Source organism: Halichoerus grypus, chromosome 6, assembly GCF_964656455.1.
Source record: "Halichoerus grypus chromosome 6, mHalGry1.hap1.1, whole genome shotgun sequence".
NCBI lineage: Eukaryota > Metazoa > Chordata > Mammalia > Carnivora > Phocidae > Halichoerus > Halichoerus grypus.
The window spans coordinates 32,173,194-32,194,095 of NC_135717.1; the positions used below are offsets into that span (position 1 = coordinate 32,173,194).

The 20,902-nt window shown below is 50.6% G+C and overlaps 2 protein-coding genes across 9 annotated transcripts in view; one reads left to right on the forward strand and one right to left on the reverse strand.

The window, feature by feature from the left end:
* The window catches only part of TVP23A (trans-golgi network vesicle protein 23 homolog A), a 29,233-nt gene extending 28,525 nt beyond the window's left edge, over positions 1-708 (forward strand). For all 5 annotated transcript variants that reach the window (XM_036070488.2, XM_078074809.1, XM_036070515.2 and 2 more), the window contains one exon: positions 482-708. The gene's annotated coding sequence lies outside the window, so the exon portion shown is untranslated. The remainder of the gene's footprint in view (positions 1-481) is intronic.
* On the reverse strand, positions 639-20,047 carry NUBP1 (NUBP iron-sulfur cluster assembly factor 1, cytosolic). 4 transcript variants are annotated; one of them, XM_036070445.2, is made up of 11 exons: positions 19,940-20,047; positions 19,756-19,860; positions 17,779-17,912; positions 11,340-11,408; positions 8,938-8,970; positions 8,253-8,343; positions 7,411-7,565; positions 4,623-4,733; positions 4,249-4,351; positions 1,426-1,509; positions 639-879 (listed from the first exon to the last, which is right to left on the reverse strand). In XM_036070445.2, the coding sequence occupies exons 1-11, from the start codon at positions 19,956-19,958 to the stop codon at positions 821-823; spliced, it is 963 nt and encodes a 320-aa protein (XP_035926338.1). In that variant the 5' UTR covers positions 19,959-20,047; the 3' UTR covers positions 639-820. The 4 variants fall into 4 exon arrangements, 3 of the variants coding, with proteins under 3 accessions (XP_035926338.1, XP_035926367.1, XP_035926354.1); XM_036070474.2 differs by having other exon boundaries at positions 19,950-20,045; XR_004910269.2 differs by having other exon boundaries at positions 835-879; positions 4,245-4,351.
* Between the last annotated feature and the right edge of the window lie 855 nt (positions 20,048-20,902).

Below are 20,902 nucleotides of genomic sequence, written 5' to 3' on the forward strand. Positions count from 1 at the left end.
GGGCCCTCCCAAGGCTTCCTGGTCCCCTCCTTCTCTCCTCCCATGGAACATGCGCAAATTTGACCATGGGTGCAGGCACGAAGGGAGGGGAAGGAAAGGAGGGGAGAGGGAGAGAACCAAGGGATTTGCCCATCCTTCCATGGATGCCCGGAGGGAGCTGGAAAATGGGAATTACCTCTTCCCTCAGTTGTCAGTTCCTGTGCGTATCCTGGCAGTGAGGAGAATTCTAGAGTTTAGGTCGGTCTCTTTAAGTAATTAAAAAAAAACAACCCTATAAATGGTCTTGTAGAACACTGGAAATGACTGGACAGTGAACACGTATTAGTTCATGGGGCACGGGCACAGACACCCTGTTCTGTTTCCATGGGTGATTTAAGGGCTTTTTGGGGCCATCTTCATTTTCCCCTCAATCTAAAGCAGTAGCATTTGGACCTTGTTATTCGAAACCATGACTGTGGATTTTGCAATGATTCTTTTTTAGGCATCTCTTTGGAGGCCACAGTGGCTGAAGCAAGAGGTTCGGTCCTTAAAAAAACTTCCAGCAGAGAAGAGTTCCCTGACCAACAAGCTGTTGGTTTCCCGGAAGCAGGCCTTGGGGAAGAGGTTTGAGGAGACATTTTTATTCTTAAGACAGCATGTTTGTAAAGAATGCCTTTATATATGTTGAAAAGTGTAAATACTACAATTAAAGTGTCTCTGCAAAAATGACTTCACACCCTACCAGAATCGGGTCCCTTTCTGCCCGAGACCCCCACACTGTCCCCAGGCTGCTCAGGCTGAGTTGCACGTGCAGCTTGCGTCTCAAATGCTCTCGTGTGTTTCAGGAACTGAGGAAGTGCTCTTCTTTCGGGGGATGGTGACCACAGAACTCCTGAATTCCTGGAACACGAGACAACACAGCCGCAATGGTGGTGTGCCCGTCTCTCAGGCAGCCCTGCCTCTGTTGGCGAGGGCCGAATCACTGCACGGCTGAACTCCCCAAATGGTCCTGTTTCTGCTGATGCCCTGACTCTTCCAAAGTGTACGGCTGGAGATCTTACATCAGCCCATTCCACAGATCCAGAAGCCCAGGAATGCTGCTCTCTGCCCTGGACACCATTTTCCTGGGCAAAAGGAACTTGCCACAGACCAAGAGCCTATAGCTTTAATGACTGCCCCCACCCCAGCTGCCTTAAAATCCAGGCCCCAGGGGGCCAATGACCAGCACACTCAGGCTTGCACATGGTGTTCCCGCCATCCCCCAACCACTTACTCAAAGATTCCTAGCTTCCTGGGCTGAGGGGGTCATCCCAGCCCCCACGAGCATGACTGTCTCCACCTGAGGTGAAGGGCAGTGACCCTGATGACCCATAAAGGGCTCTAAGGGGGATCTTCACACCCAGCCAGGCAGCCCTCTGAATTCACAGGACTCATGCATACACATACTTTGAATGATACTTCTGTAGACAAAAGTGGCTGGAGAATCCGGTGCGTCCATCAAAAAAGACTGTCCTTTGTCGCAACTCTTACCTTAGAAAAGTGGAAAAAAAAAAATCCATGAAGAAAACAGGCAAGGTGAACTAGGGGCTCTTTTGGGCCTGTGACATTAAGAACTTGAGCCCCCCCTCGCTTGTAGTGAAAAGCAAAGCTGAGGACGCACCCAGCTGAATGGGAACCTAAATACACCCGTGCAAGGAGACTGCCTGGGCAGAGCCCCTCCCGTCCGCCTGCTCCGCACTCCTGCAGAAACAGGTCCGTGGTTCTGCTCCCAGCTGCTCCCCAACCTCCGGTGGGCCCTGGGAAGGGCCACTGCCCCCTGAGACAAGGAAACCGAGAGACGGAAGGAGCCAGGAGAAGGGGCTGGCAGAGGTGGAGCCCAAATGAGTGCAGGCTACCCTGGGAATGTGCCGGACTAGTTCTGGGAAGTCCCAGGTCCCAGAACAGTCACCTAATGGGCAGTGTGTACTGATTTTCACAGCCCTGGTTGGGACCCCTTTGCTCTCACTGCGCTCCAAGAATAGGCATTACTGTCTGAAGAGCTCATTTCTGAGAATTTCTGGGGCTCCTCTGGTGTCATCTCCACAACTCCCCTCTGGTTACCACCCACTCCGACAGATGAGGCCATCGGGGCGTGGCGCCCCCAGCTGGCAGAGCAAGAGCAGGGCTGTGGGGCCCGGGCGGGGCTGAGAATCCGGGGGCCAGAGAGGCAGCACCTCCTTTTGCCATGGAGTTCCCAGCATGGCCTGGAGTGTGTGCCTTCACAGCTTCTGGTCTGTTCCCAGGAATCTGCCTTTGCTCCCACTGGGCAAAAAGAGCTCTGGCGGGGGGGGTGGGGTACACAGTGACCTCACAGCTTTGTCCTCCTTCCCAGCAGAGGACAGTGCTAACCACCCTGCTCTGATGCTCGCCGGCCTCGTGATTTCAGCTACAAGTGAGGCTCGAGGCCCCGTAACTTGTCACACAGGCCTGTCCACTAGAAGGCACTTCATTCTCTGAGCTTGGGACTGCGCAGCAGCTGTAGTCGGGGTCCTCTGCTTTGCTAGCATCTACTGTAAAGTGCTCAGAACTTGGCTTCTTTGTGGAAAATGGCCCGAAAAAGAAAAGCCTGGCTGAAGCCGGAGCCAGGCAGGAAGGCACACACCTCCCCCTTCCTCTCTCCTTCCCATTCTCTGCCAGGCATCCCCCTAATCTCTTGCCCACCACTCCTGCCCTAGGGACCTGGACGCAGGCCGTGGGCACAGGCAGAGGCTGACGGCAGCGAGAGTGCCAGGAGGCCACGGCCCACCCGCACGCATCCCTGCCGTCTACCTGCCCCGAGGGCCTTTGAGCAGGAGACGCTTGCTCCCGCACCTGCAGGGAAAAGGTGGGGAAACTCAGCACCACGTCTGGTCAGTGCCAACAGTCACCTTCCTGTGTGTCTGTACCCCCGCTAAGAAGCAGCTGGAGTTTTCTGTGTTGCATGGGGGAAAGCACAGAGCAGGGCGGGGTTTTGGGGCAGGGGGCAAGTGAGGAAAGGTCTCGGGACCCGCTCCTGGGTGCCAGGGTTCTCCAAGCAGGCGCTCGGTCCCCACGCGGCCCCTCGAGGCTGCACCCTCCACACCATGCTCTGGGCCCCTCCTCTCTACATGCCCCACTCTCACCTGGAAGGGCACCTCCCACGACATTCCCAAACCTGCTGACAAACCTAAGGCCTCCCCTGCCTCGAGACCCAGCATGTGAGGCGGAACCTGGCCCTCCTCCTAACACTGCCTCCCGTGTTCACTGCTTCTCAGAGATGTCCCCATCTGCTAAATGGCTCGGACATCTGCCACCTTTCTCCCCACCCATCAAATACTGTCACCTTCCCGCACATCTGTGTCCCTCTTCCTCCATGCACCTGTGCCCTAGGCCTCCTCCCCGCGCTCCCCCGCAGGGCCCCCTGAAGGCCTCCCTCTCAGCACTCATCCCCATGCCCACAGTCTCCGATTCTCATTTCCTAACCCCCGAAGGCCCAGCTCCCAGGCTTGGCCGCACAGCCATCCACACGCGGGCTCGAGCCTGCCTTCCAGCCTTCTCCCCAGGCTTCCCTCAGGCCCAGGCCCCTCTGCTGACGTTACCGCCCCACCACTTGCACACATCACAGCCGCAGCAAGCCTAAGCTAAGTTCAACTCTACCTCGGGCAAACAAAAACCTGGAGGCAGGTGTCATTTAAAGAGTGTGGGTGACCCGACCATGCCACTCAGCAAGCTGATACCGGAAAGTGAATACTGAATGGGGATGGGGTCCACCACCACCCCCTTCAGTCTTGCTACCACTCATGGAGTGTCTGGAGGGGACCTAGGGGACTCCGGTACTAAAAGGGGAGCATTTTTCATGCAATGGGGCCCCTAGAGGCAGGCCAACGCCCTCGTCTAGTGCTGAGAGAGACAGGGCCGTGCACACTGTGCTGGACCTCGCAGGAGGCAGGATGTCTTCCTAAGGGGTGTTCGAGGCTAATTCTGTTCATGACTTTCACCTCAGAACCTAATTCCTGTCTGAGCATGTCCCTGACCAGTCTTCACCCCCACCTTCCAGGCCCCACCCCGCCATCCTCCTTACACTGAGGTCTGCTCACTCCTGTGGCGACATGCCCTCACAGTTGATGGTTTCTCTTGGCTGGAGGGGAGCTCCGGAGTGCGGGCTCTTCGTCTGCTGCCCCCCTGTCCAGAGTCGTGCCCGTGATGGGCGAGCGGGGTGTGAAGGCCCCGTCTGGCAAGGGAGGGTCGGGCTGGGCGTTGAGACTCACCCACCTATGTGTGGATCCAGAGGCACTTTTCCGAGGAGCGGGATCTTCAGATCCTGGCACATGACCTCTGCACCCCCCGTTGTTGGTGGGAATATCTGAGATTCTTTCTGGGAGGCAAGTTAAAGGGAGAATTAGGATTTCGTTTCAGATTCATTAAAAATGAACATTTTTAAGCAACTTAAAAAAAATGGCTGTTGAAATGTGAAACATTAACCACCAGACGAATTTTCATTAACTCAGCAACAGACATTTTTGTGATTGCGCTTCCCAAAACGACGGGGAAAAGCAGCAGTAGTGTCGCCGAGACCCCTTTCCAGGCTTTCCTCCTCCACAGAAGAAGGGACCGCTTAGCTGAGCCACGGGCGGCTGCGTTCCCACCTTGCACTTCGGGCAGATGAAGACGCTCATGTTCTCCACCACTCCGATGATGGGCAGCTTCACCTTGTGGCAGAAGTTGATCTCTTTCCGGACATCCTGGAGGGACACCTCCTATCAAGGTTCAAAAGACCATTTATTTCAAAGTCAAAGCGGAAGAAAGAATGTCTGCGCGGCTGCAGGGATGGCTGGTGCGATGCAGTGGGTTCACCAGCATAAAGCCTTAAAGACTTACTCACCAAGTATCTCTCTAGTGCCAACCACGTGCTGAGCCCTATTCTAGGGGCTACTTCCCCCTACACCCTAAAAGGATAAACCTGAATGGCCAAATAGCAAACTTACAATGAATACACAGAAAAATGACTTTTACAATATCGCCATGTTCTATTTTCTCATCAATATACTACACCGAGCCAAACTGTGCTGTATTTTCAAGATCGGGGGACAGCAAAGTATGGCCTGTGGGTCCTGTCTGGATGTCTGTTTTTGTATTAGGACTTATTTATGGGGGGCGGGGAGAGAAAGTGGGGGGTGGGGTGGATGAGGGGGAGACTCTCAGGCAGACTCCACACCCAGCACGGAGCCTTACGCAGGGCTTGATCTCATGACCTGAACCAAAACCTAGAGTTGGACGCCTAACTGACTGAGCCACACAGGCGCCCTCATCTGTTTTTCTAAATAAACTTCTGGACACAGCCCCACCCGTTCCTCTGTATATTATCACTGGCTGCTTTTGTCCTATAGTGGTACAAGTGTTCGTGACAGAGGCCGCCGTGTGGTTCACAAAACCTAAAATACTATCTGGCCCTTTATAGAAAAAGTTCGCTAACCTCTGATCTAGACTATTATGAACGAAAACAACTTTATGGACAAGAAGAAAATAAGGAATACTGCCACATTTAGATCAAATTCACTTCTGAACTCCAAAAGCGCCTTGTACAGTAGCGTATCATCCTGGCTTGGTTCCCTCTCTACTTCTCCCCGGGTCACGGGATCACAGACACACAATTCCTAGCCTGCTGTTGTCAAGTATGGTCACACCCCAGCCTCTGTGGCTCTAACACTCCTGGGCTCCCAAAGGTTTAAGGCTTCGAGTCACCTCTTTCTCCTGACGCACACAGTTGGTTCTCGGTCCCTTTGAGACTGAGGTAGAGACAAAAAGGCATTTAGCTAGAAAATAAGCTGGTATCAACTGGTATTAGTCTCTGCATCTCACTGCACCTCAGCAGTTCTCTCCTTAATGGTCCTTTAAGTAAAGCCCCTGCTTTGTCAAAAAGGACCCCCAAAAGAGAGCCGCCTGCCTGAGCCAGCAGCTGGGAAGGGCTCTGAGAAGGTGGGTGACCATACTTGTTAAGTCACACTCTCCAGAGACGTTCCACACGAAGAGTACCAAATGCGGGGCATCCTCCCACAGCTTCCTGGAGAAGGGCCAGCATCTGCTCAGTCTGTTTCCCTCTTGAACCCGAGGGGGACACCATGCTCGCTTTCACAGTAAATGTGGCTTTGGAGAGGCCACCTTTGTGCCAACTGGATTTTTATTGTTTCTTAATAGATGATTTTAGAGTGGTTTTATGTTCACAGCCAAACTGAGCAGAAAGAGTTCCCATATGCCCCTTGCCCCCTACCCATAAACCTCCCCACTATCAACATCCCACATCACAGTGCTCCGTTCCAAATAGATTGTTTTCCTTTTAGGTAACTTGTTTGGGACCTGCCCTTGACAGTACTGCTGGTTTAGAGCGGGGCCCACTCGGTAAAAATTCAAAAACATTGTTAAGGATAAGTCCATCTTCACTACTACCCCCTGGGCCAGGTGCTCCCCTCTCTCACCCTTTAAGTGGTGTCCTGCCCTTCCATGTGCCCCCAAGACCCTCTCCACAGGGCACCAGAGTGATGTCACACACACACCCCGTCACAGCACTCCCCGACCCGGGTACCTCCATGTGGCGCGCGGTGCCCGTCACATGTTGTTGGAGCCCTGTGTGCGCCTTGTGTCCGGCACCCACCTTCCTCCATGAGCCACACAGGCTGTGAGGGAGGACTGGCCTGTTGCTTCCCTGGTGCCTGGCACGGGGCCCACACAGAGCTGGTACTCTGCGAAGGTGTGGTGAAGCACGAGGGGTGGAATGGACCGATTCATGGACTAAAGCCTCCTTTGTTGTGCTTTCTTAGGAGCGGAGAAGAATATCGTGAAAAAAGGTACAACTGAAAAGAATAATCTACTGCTTTCTTGGCAACGATAAGAAAGCCCGTTGCAGACCGGACTGCGTTTGTTCACTGCTGGATTCGCTCCAGAGGACACTCCTGTGCTCTCCTTAGTTTGGGTTCAGCACAGCCTCTAGGTGACTGGTACAGGAGCTGGGCATTGCTGAAGGAGGAGCAAGGACCGCAGCGGCTTATCCAGAAATTGGTCTACACCCCAGGCCGGCTTGATGGGAAACCGGACAAGGTGCATGGAAGCAGCACGCAGGTTGCGTGAGCACAGTAAGGGTGACGTGACCACGAGGGACAAGCCAGATCGGAATGGCACAAGGGGTCTTGCCGGCTTTGTGAAGGACATATGAAAGGCAATTCTGAGCCGCTAGTGCTTTCATCTGTGGACAGAAATAACTGTGGAATGCTTATCTGTGAACAGCAAATGCCTGGACCAAACATAAAGCTTTTAACGAAGTTTCTGGGGATCCACACTGAGGGCTGTTGGAGCACATGTTCCAGGAGCTGCTTCGAGAAATGGGTCTCGAGGCTGGACACAGCCAAGTTTGGAGCCAGCTCCCCCGGGGTGCTTGCTCACCTGAGGGGTGGTGATTATCACAGCCCCATCGATGCGTGCCGCCGACAGGTACTGGACGGCCGACAGGTGTTCGTCCGACGTGCCGGGCGGGGTATCCACGATAAGGTAGTCCACCTCTCCCCAGTCCACGTCACGAAGGAATTGCTTGATCATGCCTGGAGAGAACACGCGCGAGTAAGCCGGTGAGGCCTTTTCTCTCTTATCTACAATGCTACAGAGGCACTTTGCAATCTTCATGTACACCTGGCCTGTGCTCTAAATCAGGGGTGTCACGACGGGGGTGTGGGTGCCACTGACATCTAGTGGCTAGAGGCCAGGGGTGCTGCCAACATCCTGCAATGTGGAGCACAGTCCACCCCTCCCCTAACAAAGAATTATTCGGCCCCAAAAGGCAATAGTGCAAAGGCTGAGGAACCCTGCCCTATAAAGGACACTTCTGCACGGTTACCTGAAGCCTCTGTGCCCAACCAACCTGCTAGGATTTCACCTCACACACTTCCTGAACATAAATAAGCTATTATAAAACCACAGTAAAAACAAATTCAGAGTTACCTAGGTTTCAAATACAGAAACACTCGCAGTAAACATAAAACAATTTTGTCCCGTTTCCATAGTGTAGTCGTTATCACGTTTGCCTCACAAACATAAAACAATTTCTATCAGCTATTTTTATTAGCTCTCTTCAACCAGCCAAGACAGAGGCAACCAGATGCTTAACCATGATCCTCTGCAAAGCCCAGCACGGGACTATTGCCGTCCTGATGGGACAGGCTGAAAAGGAAACCTAAAGCAGTTCTGCTCTTGGAAGATTGTGCTCACAGAGAAAAAGCAGAGTGGCAAACCATTTTTCTTTGGTCCCCTCCAGATAACGGCATCGTCAGGACTGCTGAGTAGGAAACCCACCGACATCACTCCCAGGTTGTCTTCCACGAACTGGAGGATAAAGCAAAGAACACTTAAAACCACAGCACATAACACTTCCTTGTCGTTTATCGGAGCTCATACTGAAAAAATCATTTTGAGAACAAAATGACCGTGTGATCTCTGGGCCTATTCATTCTTTGAATCCACAAATCATTTTGGGGGAAGGGTTACCGTACTGGGGAACTGGAACGAGGCACCCCGGGGCCACATGCTGCAGTGTGGGAACCACGGCAGCAGTCCCTCGCCTGGCTGGCAAACTGTGGCCCCTCGGGCCAAAGCTGGCCCGCCTCCGGGTTTTCTATAAAGTTTTACTGGAATATAGCCACGGTCATTCATTTACATACTACGACTTTCACTCTATAATGGTGGATAGTGTATGGCCCATACACTGAAAATACGTACCGTCTGACCCTTTACAGAAACGGTCTGCCAATCCCTGACCTTACCTGTGTTCCCTGAGCCTAGAAGAATGCCCCTATCAATACTCGTTGATGGATCAACAGTTGGGTTGAGGAAGGTGCTGCCAGCCCAAACCATATCCGTTCTGAACACATGACCCAGGGCACACTGCCTTGCAAATAAGGCAAAGGTGTGAAAACTCACCACTGGAGACCAGCCCGAGCCACTCTGGTGAACCTGCGGGAACACGAACGCCGACATTCACTGGTCAGAAATGAGGCACCGTGTGCATACTTCTCACCCACACAGACTTACAGATTAGGAAGACAGTTTTAGAAAATACAATTCATTGTCTTAAATGCCACCACTCAATCTTACTAGAGAGTGAGCAGCTAGGGGTGAGGCAGTGGGTAACAGAAGCTGTATTTCCTACCCCCTCCCTACCCCCAGGTTGTATTATTTTGAAACTGCTTAGATCCAGTCAGGGAACCAAGCTTGGCCAAGTTCACATATAATTTGGGGTGTAAGGTAGGTTGTAAGTGGGACAGGACTCGGGGGGGGTGGGGGCATTGCTGAGGAAATGCAGGCCACCTCTGCAACTCCAGGAAAGGGGTTTGCTTCACTGAAACAGGTGGCCCAGAACGTGCCCCATCCATGGCCTGAGCCTCCGTGCTGGTCTGCTGCACCCCCCGGGGGGAGGGGGCCAACAGGAAGCTCACGGGGCCACCTCGAGATTCAGACTCTCTCCTTCCAGCAGGTGTTCAGTAATAGCCAGCATTCCACTCTGCACTGTCTTCTCATCCTGAGACGAGAACTGACTCAACTTCCAACTACACATCAGTCTTAGCAAGTGGGCTTTAGACCAACCTAGTAGCTGAAACAAAAAGCCCATTTTCTTGATGAAGTCTTACTTTTTTAAACAGCTCTATAGAGACCTAATTCATATATCACACCAGCGTCCTGTTCAAAGCATACACATCAGTGGCTTCTGGGATATTCTTAGAGCTGGGCACCCAGCAGTCAGTTTGAGAACATTTTCATCCCTCCAGGAAGCCACTCTGTGCCCTGTGACGGTCACACCCAATCCTTCCACATCCTCCCGCCGCCCCCCCCCGCCCTAGGTGACCCCCAACTCCTGTCTCCACAGATGTGCCTGTTCTAGACACTTCCCAGAAATGCAACCCTAGAATACATTGTCTTGGGTGATTGGCTTTAAGGTCTTTTCAATTTTTATGTACTTTTTAAATTCCAATACAGGTAATGTGCAATGCTGCATCCGTTTCAGAGGTACTCCAGTGATTCAACAATTCCATGCCCGAGTCCATACTCCTCACCACAGCTGTATGCTTAACCCTCTGCACCTAAGTTCACCCAGCTCTTAATGTAACAACCACCCTTCATTCCTATTTAAACTCATTCTCCATGGTGGCAGGCTTGAAAGAGGGATAAAGGAAATGACCCGTGGCGCAGGAGAAGAAAAGAGCACAACTTCTGTTCTCTCACCACGTAAAAACATCGGCGTTCGTAGGACGCTCACGTAAGGGTGCAGTCAGGGCTAGCTGGACAGCGCTTACAGGTAAGCAGGCGCCCGGCCATGCTGCGGGCGCCTGCTACACAGCTCGTTCCCGGTGGGCGCGTGCGCAGACGTGCACCCTGCAGCTCTGCCTCCACCCTGGACGGCGTTGCGCCCTTCCCAGCCCCCTTGGCGCCTATCCCAAGCCCTGAGCAGAGTCCACAGGCTGGCCTGTCTGCTTCTGGCTACTGTCCAGCCACCCTCCCTTTGTCCCTCTGCCACTATTCATTGTTCGGAGTACATACTGGCTTCGGCGCTCCTGCACTTGCTCCCGTGGCCCAGAAGGCTCTTCACCCGCTCTCCACAGCATGGTGCCCTTGACCACACCCTGGCTCGCCCTGTCCCCTTACCCAGCTTTCATTTTCTACTATCAGCTGCAGCCTCCCACCAGGGCGGGGGGCTCGATCTGCCTCGCGCACTACTGTATCCCAGCACCCAGCAGGGCCTGGCAATGACGTAATAAACGAACCCATGTGACACCCTGGGAACATCCTAGCCCCCCAGCCCTGTTTCAGTGCACTGCCTTTGAGGGGGACCCTTTCTGGGACAGCTTCTTGCCACCCGGGGGAGGAGGGGGACCGGCACCTGCACGGACTGCTGTGGTGCTGCAGCCCTGTCCCTACCCCACGTCACTTTGCCACCTCACAGTCTCAGTTCCCCAGGGGTGACAACAAGGGCAAAAACATTCCCTCGTTTCCAGGGTACAGACCCCTGGCAAGAACTGGTCTAGCTTTCCCAGGCAGTGCGAAGTTTCTGTGTCCTACTTCTGCATTTTACTTGCTGTTTCCCTTCCCCTCTAAGAAGGCACTGAAACTGATGCTTCTCAAATGATGTGGGTGCACTTTATATCCAGTCCCAACCCCCCAAGCTCACGGTGGTTGTTGAGGCAGACAGACGGACTGGTGAACGTTCACCTGGTTTCAGCAGGGCCACGTAAAAACGCATGGCTCTGCTGACCCCTTTGTGTGGGAGTAGTCCGGTACTAGGGTGTGCCGTGAGAATACTTTCCTGTGGTTCCCACTATCACTATTACCTGTTCTCCTTCCAGTCCCATTATCTTGGGAATTGATGGCCCACATATATCAATGTCCAGAAGAGCGACCTGGGAAACAAGAAGAGACCAGAGCAGTGACTCGACTGAATGTACAATCTTTCAGATGTGCACCACTGGGAAGGAAACAGAGTTCTTGAGGAAAGGAGGAAGGAGAGAAGATGGAAAGAAATGGAGTCAAGCAAGGACCGAGAGGAATCTCGGGGGAGTTCCAACATTTATCTTCCAGGCCATGGCCACACAGTCTCAGACTCCTAAAGAGCTTGGCAAAACACAGCAACACCATGGATTTCCACACCCATCCCCCACGTCTGGCCTAACTCTGGGGTGATCCTCCAGACCCGGCGTCAGGTCCCTTAAAGATTCAGGTCCAGCCACCATTCACTCGGCCTTTACCACGTGCCTGAGGGGTGGGTGTCATCATCTCGGCTTTATAGAAGAGGAAATGGAGGTTGGAGAGGCCCAAGGATTTGTTCAGGAAGCAAGCAGCAGAGCCAGGACATAATCTGAAGCCTGGCGACTCCAACACCAGGGCTCTTTCCACCACCCCATGGGGCCTGCAGAGGAGGGCCAGAGTGGAACCTCCCACTGAGCTCTGACCGAGCCCCACTGTGCTGTGATCCTGAAGGTTAATGATGGAAGGTTCCTGAAAGAAGTCTAGAAGAGCTCTTTGCTAGTGATCTGTGCAACCTCCAATCACTCCTTCCACCCCAAACATCCTTGCTTTCTCAGTGTGATAAATGAGGTCTGAGATGGTCTTCAGGAACCCTCTGAAGAGGAGAGTTAATACTCATCTTGAAAGCTCAAATGTCAAGCATCCAAAGTGCAGCACATCTGGGTAACTTTTTAACTTGCCCTTAATTGGTTTCTTGCTTCTCTCTTCACTGCTCCCTGCAAACCCCTACCTACCTCTTGCTTCCTCACACCCGTGATCAGGAAAACTTTTCATCCTCAGATCAGCCGCTTGCCTCCCCCGCCCTCTGCTGGACCACCTGAAGAACGCAACAGAAGGATACTCAGGCTGACAACCTGACTTCCTTCGCCTTCTTGACACACAAGGCTGGTGTGTGTTAATGATCCACAGACATTTTACCTCAGAGCCTCATGACTCGGGAAACTACACCATTACTGTGACCCTAACAGATTTAACAGTACTCTCGGTTTCTAGCCACTCTGTCTCCGTGCCCTTTCTGTGGGGAACAATTTGTTTCAAGGAACTATGCTCAACCAAGGGGGTGAATCTTGAGGGAAACGATGCAAGGATGCAGGAAACAAATCACGGGCACTCACTCCCATGGTGGTACCCAAAAAGGCTATGACATGTCCCTGTTATGCAGACCTCTGAGGGGCCCTGTGTCCTGTCCCTTTCAGGCTTCCTGTTGAACCTGTCACTACCTTAATATCTATCCAACTGGATTCCCTTTCTGCTCAGACCAGAGAACCCGAGCAGAGAGAAATGTGCCTGAGTAAATCTTACCAGGGCCTCTGTGGAAGGTGCTAGAAACCTAACAGGCTTTGCCACAGCTCTCTCCCAGCCAGAGAGTCGTGGAACAGGGTGTTGTCAGGATCCAAAACTTTCCCATACTCAGCACCCCCAAACTTCCCCTTAAGAAGTCCTGGGAGGTGAGCTCTAGTGCTGACTCTTGGCACTCCAAGGCTGGGTCACTTCATACAAATTGCTTCTGTCGGAGCTTCTGTCAAACAAGTGTTCAGGAGATCATCAGGCCCCTTCCAGCTCCAAAGTCTATCAGCCCCAGAGATGGGCCTCAGGAACTTCAGTCCGGAAGCCCCTAGAGCAGACCTGTTAGTGCTATAGCTCGCCTTTCAGATTACAAGGCAAGACGACCCCCGGGTCACTTGTGGGAGCAGGTGACCCTGCCGTGGAAAAACAGCATGCAAGTCTGTGGTGTCTCCTAGCTCAGGTGTAACTATCAAGGCTCCTGCCCCCTTCACCACAACTCACAACCCCCCCAGCCTGCCCATCATTAGTCAGGGGGGTGGTTCCCAATTCTGCTCCCTCTTGGCTCACGCCCTTTCCTAATGAGCTGCTGGACACCTGCCTGCCTTGAGCGTTAACACAGAACAGCCCTGCTCAGAGTTAGGGATGAGCTTCCACCAGATAGCAGACAGAAAAGGGACCAGGCGTTTCCCTCCTCAATTTAGGCAAGGAAGGAATGTGTGCTACTTGAGATCAATCAACCAGACTCAGAGTCTACTGTCTGTCAATATCCTGCACCCTTTGGACACAGTGGCATTTTCAGTCATGAGTAGGATCTGTGAGGAAATACACTTTCCTAAGTGTGGACTTTTTTTTTTTGTAAGCCACCATGTGTTCAATACACATGAAATAATACAGGAATGTTCAGAGTCCTCAGTGAGGAAAGTAACTGTACAATAGTCAGAGTTCTTCATTTTAAAACAAAACTGTTTTTATAAATATTTAAAATATTTCCTAGGTTCTTATCGCATACGAGCTTCTCTAGCCATATTTCCACACCGAATGGTGGTGCATTTTCCTTTAGTTGCAAAGTCCAGGCAACTACTTCACAACAGAATTATATAGAAGCACCATTATATACAAACAGCTCTCTCTTTCCAAGTGGTTACCTGCATCTGGCCTGGTTAAAGCCCATCTTCAGAGAGCTGTTTAAGAAACAAAGCAGATGAACATAGGGGAAGGGAAGGAAAAATAAGAGAAGATGAAATCAGAAAGGGAGACACTTAACTCTAGGAAACAAACTGAAGGTTGCTGGAGGGATGGTGGGTGGGGGGATGTAACTGGGCGATGGGCATTAAGGAGGCCATTTCATGTAATGAGCACTGGGTGTTGTACGCAACTGATGAATCACTAAATTCTACCCTGAAACTAATAATACACTATGATTTTATATTAAAAAAAATTTCACGTGCACACACACACAAAATAAAACATGCCTGACAGCTTCCAAAAGCAGAGAGCATTCTGGACGATATGAATACTCTCTCAGAGAAACAATCAGTTTTTGGCCAACCAACTGGCCAATGCACATTTGAACCTCAAAGGGCAGGAGACTGTTGATTAACGGAAGGATGGATCAACAAGCGGACTCTGAGCCTGCTCAGCACTGTGCCCGGTGGGGCGGGCTACAAACCCGGCACTACAAGCAGAAATAATCACCACCTCTGCCCCGCGCTCCGGTTAGTGGATAAAGGACCAATGATTGCTATCACAGCCATTTATCGAGCACTTACTACACATCAGACACCATGCTAAGCATTTTACATTTACGTGCATTACCTCACTTGCTCCTGACTCTTGTCTTACAGGGCAAACTGAGGCAGAGAGCCTGGTAACCTGCCCAAGGTCACAGAAGTGGTGTGGGTGAACTGGGATGTGAACCTGGGCAGTCTCTCTCCAGAGCCTGTATTCCCCACCACCGGGCTAGACTGTACCCACCACCATGCCCCAAATGCTCAACCAGAGCTCCGAAAACCCCCTCTTCTCTGAAGTGGTGAGGCCCTGCTTCTTCCATCGTCCCGACTCCACCCGCATTTGTCCCCTCGCACTTGTTCCACCCACTGCCCTGATCAGGGTCCTCGTGGCTGCTCACGAGACATGAACACCATCTCCCGACTGGCTTCCTGACCCCTCTAATGATACCCAATCACACACTGGGCTGTCATTGCGATGTTCCTAAAGCAATGCTCAAATCCTGCCTCTATGCATGACAAATGTCTTACCAGGTCACTCAAAGCCTCCCTAGTCTGGCTCAGCCTCTTCCTTGGTCCCCTTCACTGGAGGAGCCCCACCAGACTGCCTGCCATACACACATTCCATCCGTCCCCACCACAGTCCAGAGGCTGCCTTCCCTAAGCCCAGTTGTCCCTCCCAGGCTTCTCACCCTTGTCCCAAATCCCTAGAGCACATCCTGGATGGTGGATGCCAGATTTCAGAGAAGCCCACCTCAGCCACTGGCAGGCCGGCAGGAACAGCTCCAGCATTCTAAAACGATCAGAACAGAAATGAGGAATGAGGGAGAATTCAGAGCCTGGGTGAGTGAGAGGAAAGCCGAGCATCACAGATCACCAGGTTCAGCCTCTTCACTCTCAGGAAGGCTGGGGCTTGGCCCAGGTCTCAGTCTTCCCTCACAGATGCGCTACAGACCACACCAGGGGCCGGTACACTACAACCCGGGCCCAAACCCGCCTGCTACCTGTTTTTGTACAGCCCATGATGTTAAGAACAGTTATTACATTTTTAGAAGGCGGGGGGGGGGATAAAAAAAGTCTATTTCATGATGTAAAAATTCTATGAAATTCAAATATCAGTGACAATAAAATTCTGTTAGAACACAGCCAAGTTTGTTTGTTTACAGACTGTCTATGGCTGCTTTCCTGTTTGAGGGCAGGACTAAACAGTTGCCAAAGAAACTGTAGGGCCAGCAAAACCTAAAATATTCACCATCTGGCTCTTCACACACACAGTTTGCCCAGCCCTGAAGCAAACTCTAATTTCTTAATCCAGAGATTTGAGAACTGTATTCCTGGAGTTCCTGGACACTGGCGAGGTGTCTCATCTCAGTGTCCTGCAGCGCATGTAAGAATGGTGAGCTAGATCCTCTGCGCACTGTAGCTGGCTTTTTTATGGAGAAAAATCAAGCTTTATGTTAAGATCTTAGGGTGCTATTTCACACTTACATAAAATGGTTTACCTACTACAAGTATACAACACTGAAATTTACCAGCTTTTAGAGTTTCAAAATATAACGGGCAATATGTGGCAGTTTTGAAATTTCAATACTAGATTAAATGTACCTTTACAGCCCCATTTAGCACTCTTTTTTTTTTTTAGTCAAACAAAAGTGAAGGGCCATTTATCAGTTAGAAATGAAATCTGAACTGAATGTCAACCCTTGTATATAAAAATAACTCAGTATCAGAAACGCATGAGAAGAAAACTAATGCTCAGAAATAAGTCAATGTATAAAGAAGGCATGACGACCGTGGGAAGAACTGAAATGGGAAGGAACAGCATGCACAAAACACAACTGTTTGCCTGTGTTACGCAGAACTCCTCTGCAGGCCCTGAACGGTGTCCTGAGACGCAAGAGGACAGTTAGTTGGCAATTCCCATCCAGAGAGCAGCAGGCTCTCTAAGCCAGGCCACGCATAGTGCCAGCATACAAGTCCTCAGCCAGGTCTCTCGATTCAGGGGTCAACCCATGGGATAGCTGGATTCTAAGAGACATGCATGCTGCTCTAGCAGTTCTGATGGGTAAGCATTTTTTCCACTGGAATTTTGAATAAAATTTCATTTTGGAAGAAAACAAAGATGGAATGTGTTCTGTGTTTTAAAAAAACTCAGAAACTGCAGTATTCATGGTTTTATCAGGTATCAAGTGGTAATCAAAGTGAATACTGGGATCACTTTTCTAAGGTCAATGCAAAATTATCCTGAGTCCCATGAACAACCCAATGTATTTTTAAAATCACAGGCACTGTAAATTTCCATTCGAGCTTTGTGGTAGAAAGTATTTTTTTCTTCCTCATCATACCATACTTTCCATTAAAGCTGAAATCCAGAGAGCAGTTGATTTTTACTGGGCAATTGGAGTTTTTGTGCTCACGTGTATACTTGGGCACCAGTGAGTGGCCCAGTTCAGGGGTTGGCAAATGTTTTCTTCCTCAAGAGTCAAATAGAAAATACACTTGACCTTTGAACAAGGCGGGGGGTTAGGGGCAACCCCTGTGCAGTTGAAAATCCATGTATTACTACTGACTCCGCCAAAATTTAACTACTAATAGCCTACTGTTGACCAGAAGTCTTATAGTTAACAGTCGATTAGCACATATTTATGCATTACGTGTTACACACTGTACTCTTATACTACAGTAACCTAAAAAAAAATATTAAGTGAAATCATAAGGAAAAAAATACATTTATAGTACTATAAGAAAATCCACATATAAGTGGAACCATGCGGTTCAAACCCATGTTGTTCAAAGGTCAACTGTATTTTAAGCTTTATGGGCAAAATCAAGGATACTATAAAGCAATTTAAAAGCAAATGTTTATAGATGTAAAAATCATTCTTAGCTCATACGCCATAAAAAGGCAAGAGAGGGGCTGAATTTGCCCATGGGCTATAGCTTGCAGAACTCTGGCCTAGAAACAGGCAGAAAGGGGGTAAGAGAAAGAAGTCTGAACTTAACAAAATGATCAGCATGCCAAGAGAAATGTACACCTGCTGTCCATTTTCATAGCTAGAGAATCTAATGAAACACTTCATTTCACTGCATAGCTGCCATGCATTTCCTCCTTCTCTCTGCAAGGATCTAGATTCCCAAAAGACCAATTCAACTTAGTCTAAGGAATCAGTTCTCCAGAAATCATCACACACCCTCATACAGGAGCCTCTCCCAGTTTTTCCCAAGGTCTCACCTGTGTGTTTTCATCCTCTGCTAGGCCGTGGGCAAGGTGGGCACTGAATGTGCTTTTTCCAACACCACCTTTCCCAGATAACACCAAGATTTTGTGTTTCACGGTCTTCATTTTCTCTTTGATTTCTTCTATGGCTGCAAAGAAAGCAAATCAGGTGATGAAGTCCCTGACTAAATTTCAAGTGTCACTTTTCCAATGGACTAGTAGGAGCTAAATCCTTGGGGCTATTTCAAGGGACTGTGTGTGAAATACCACCTAGTCAATGACAGCAATAAGTACTACAAAGAAAATAAAGCTGTTATCCTCTTCGAAATTTTCTTGTTTATTGGTTTACTCGTCTGTCTCCTCTTGCTAGAACCTAAGCTCCATGAGGATAGAGACTGTCTGAAGTGTTCACTGCTATATTCTCAGCTCCAGAAGAGCTTCACACATAGTAATGGTTCCCAACCTGGGGGCAAAATCCGCCTGGGGACATTTTTGGTTGTCATGAGGAAGGGTTGCTACTGGTATGTAGTGGGTAGAGACCACAGATGCTGCTAAAAGTCTAACAATGAGGGGTGCCTGGGTGGCGCAGTTGGTTAAACGTTCGATTCTTGGTTTTGGCTCTGGTCATGATCTCAGGGTCGTGAGACGGAGCCCTTTGTTGGGCTTTGCGCTCCACTCAGCATGGAGTCTGCTGGAGATTGTCTCCCTGTCCTTCTGCCCCTCCCCCTGCTTGTGTTCTGTCAAATAAATCTTTAAAAAAATGTCTAAGAATGCTCAGGACAGCACCCCACCCCAAAGAATTATCCAGATCCAAATGGCAGTAGTGCCAAGGTTAAGAATCCCTGACAAATAGCAGGCATTTATGAGGACCAGTCACAGATAACTGTCACAGATTATACATTTGCTATGCATTCAACCTTTCAACTTACTTCAATTCCTTAAAATACCACCATGAAGTAAATATTCTACCTGCCCCATATTTAAAAAGTAGGTTCCAAGAGGCGTCTGACTCTTGGTTTCTGCTCAGCTCAGATCATGATCTCAGGGTCCTAGAATCAAGCCCCAGGTCTGGCTCTGCACTCAGTGGGTGTCTGCTTGGGATTCTCTTCCTCTCTCTCTCTCCCCGTCTCCTGCTTGTGAGTGCACTCTCTCTCAAATGAATAAATAAATCTTAAAAAAAAAAAAAAAAGTTGGTTCCAAGCCCAATGTGGGGCTTGAACTCATGACCCTGACATCAAGAGTCATATGCTCTATGGACTGAGCCAGCCAGGCGCCCCTCGCCCCATTTTGGATAAGGAAATGGAGGCTCAGAGACCTTAGAAGTCTCGCTCAAGGTCATACTCTTTGCAGGACCCAGGAATCAAACCCGACTCTCTCTTCGAACTCCTTCAGAATTCTCCCAGGCTCCTGCTTTTTAAGATCCTTTTGGTAAATCCCCAGTGTTTCCCACCCTCCGATTTGTCCTTCGTCATACTTATTGCTGCGATGATTTATTTGCTTGCTCACTTGTTTATGGTGGGTCTCCCCTATTAAACTCACATCCACTAGGGCAGTGATCTCGTCTTATTCGCAGCTGTATCCCCAGCACTGAGCACTGTGCCCAGGTGAATATATATTTCTGTTAAATGAATGGGAGAATCAATCCTTTTCAAAAGCAAGACAATTCTGTACAAAGAATATTCCCGAGCAACCCCCAGTTCAAAGTCTATACCCTATTCCCTAGGACGACGGCCCCCACCAGACCCGTCAGTCACTGTCACTCAAACCTCTGGCCCCACCCCTTTCCCGGCCCCGCCCCTCTTGAGACCCCTTTGGACTCCACACCAGTCAATAGTCCTTCAGGCTCCGCCCCATCCCACTACTTCCCTCTACTCTTCCTGACTTTTCCATGGCCCGCCTCCTCTAGACCCACCCCTCCTAAGAGGCCTCCCGGTCCCACCTCTTCCTGGCTAGCACCCTTCACTTCCGGTTCAGGCCTCGCCCTTTCCTCACCTGGGTCGGGAGCGGCGCCGGCTCCGGAGGCGCAGAGCCGCTGGTTGGGGCAGCCCTGACATGAGGCCCCTCGGCCCGCCTGGGCGCTGCCGGTTCCGGGACAGCCTGCGCGGGCACAAGGTCACAGTTAAAAGTGGCTCCTGTCCCTTCAGCCCCGCCACCCACGCCCCCTCCGCGCGCTCACCCTGAGGCACCTCCTCCATTCGGCTGCCTTCGACGTCTCCACTGTCCCCGGAACCTGCCCTTACGTATTTCCGCCTCCCGGCGCCCAATCTGACTCTCCAGCCGCGCGAATTAAGTCTCGGAAAGGGTGCTTTGCGCACGCGCGGACCTTGTGTCAGGTGCTTGGGGCTGGTCTTTTCCTGTTCCCTTCAAAACTGAGCTGCGGAGATCTTTCGTAAGTTATTCGGCATGTAGCTCCTAGGAACAAAGGCATTATCCTACATGACCTCAGTGCCCATTCATACCCAAGAAATTTGATACTGATGCAAAATTATTAGCTAACATACACTTTATATTCAAATGTATTCAATTGTCCTAAATAAGACCCCCCCCCCCCATTCTGGATCCAGTCAAAAGTCGCACCTTCCCTTTGTTCTCTTCAGTCTCTTTTAATTCAGAACAGTCCTCCTCTCCCTCCCCCTTGCCATTTTTTGTCTTTTAGGACATGGATAAATTTGGATATAGTCCAGGCCATTTGCCTTATAGAATGCCCGCCCCCCCCCCCCCCGTTATGATTAGATTCCGTTAAAAGGTTTTGGCAGAAGGCCCTTGAGTAATGTGCTCAACTGTAGTGTCACAGTGAGAGGCACTGAATGCCAATGGGTCCCGTGGTTGGTAACGTGAGGGCCTGGCCACTTGGCTTGGGGAAGGGGGCGTCTGTCCTTCCTGCCTCTCCAGCAAACGGTACCCTTGTCCATTTGTAATGAAGAAAGATTCTGAGATGATTCGTTGAGATGGTGTGAATATCCTGTTCATTAACCTTGCACTCAGCGGCTTTAGCATCATTCTTGCCTGAATCCGTGCTAGCAGTGTTCCCAAAATTGTGCCTTTGGGTGAGAAAACTGATGGTCAAAATGTGTGAACTCCTTTCCTCAGGTCACACAGCTCCTAGCGAGGGAGACAGAGTGATGAACCTGGGCCATGG

What these genes read in the sequence shown, in the direction of transcription:
- NUBP1 (XM_036070445.2), bottom strand. An exon ending in CAGAGGATGAAAACACACAG is followed by an intron (nt 11,409 to 17,778) that starts GTGAGACCTTGG and finishes CTTGTTTCCCAG; the next exon opens with GTCGCTCTTCTGGACATTGA. An exon ending in GCTCGGGCTGGTCTCCAGTG is followed by an intron (nt 8,344 to 8,937) that starts GTGAGTTTTCAC and finishes TTTATCCTCCAG; the next exon opens with TTCGTGGAAGACAACCTGGG.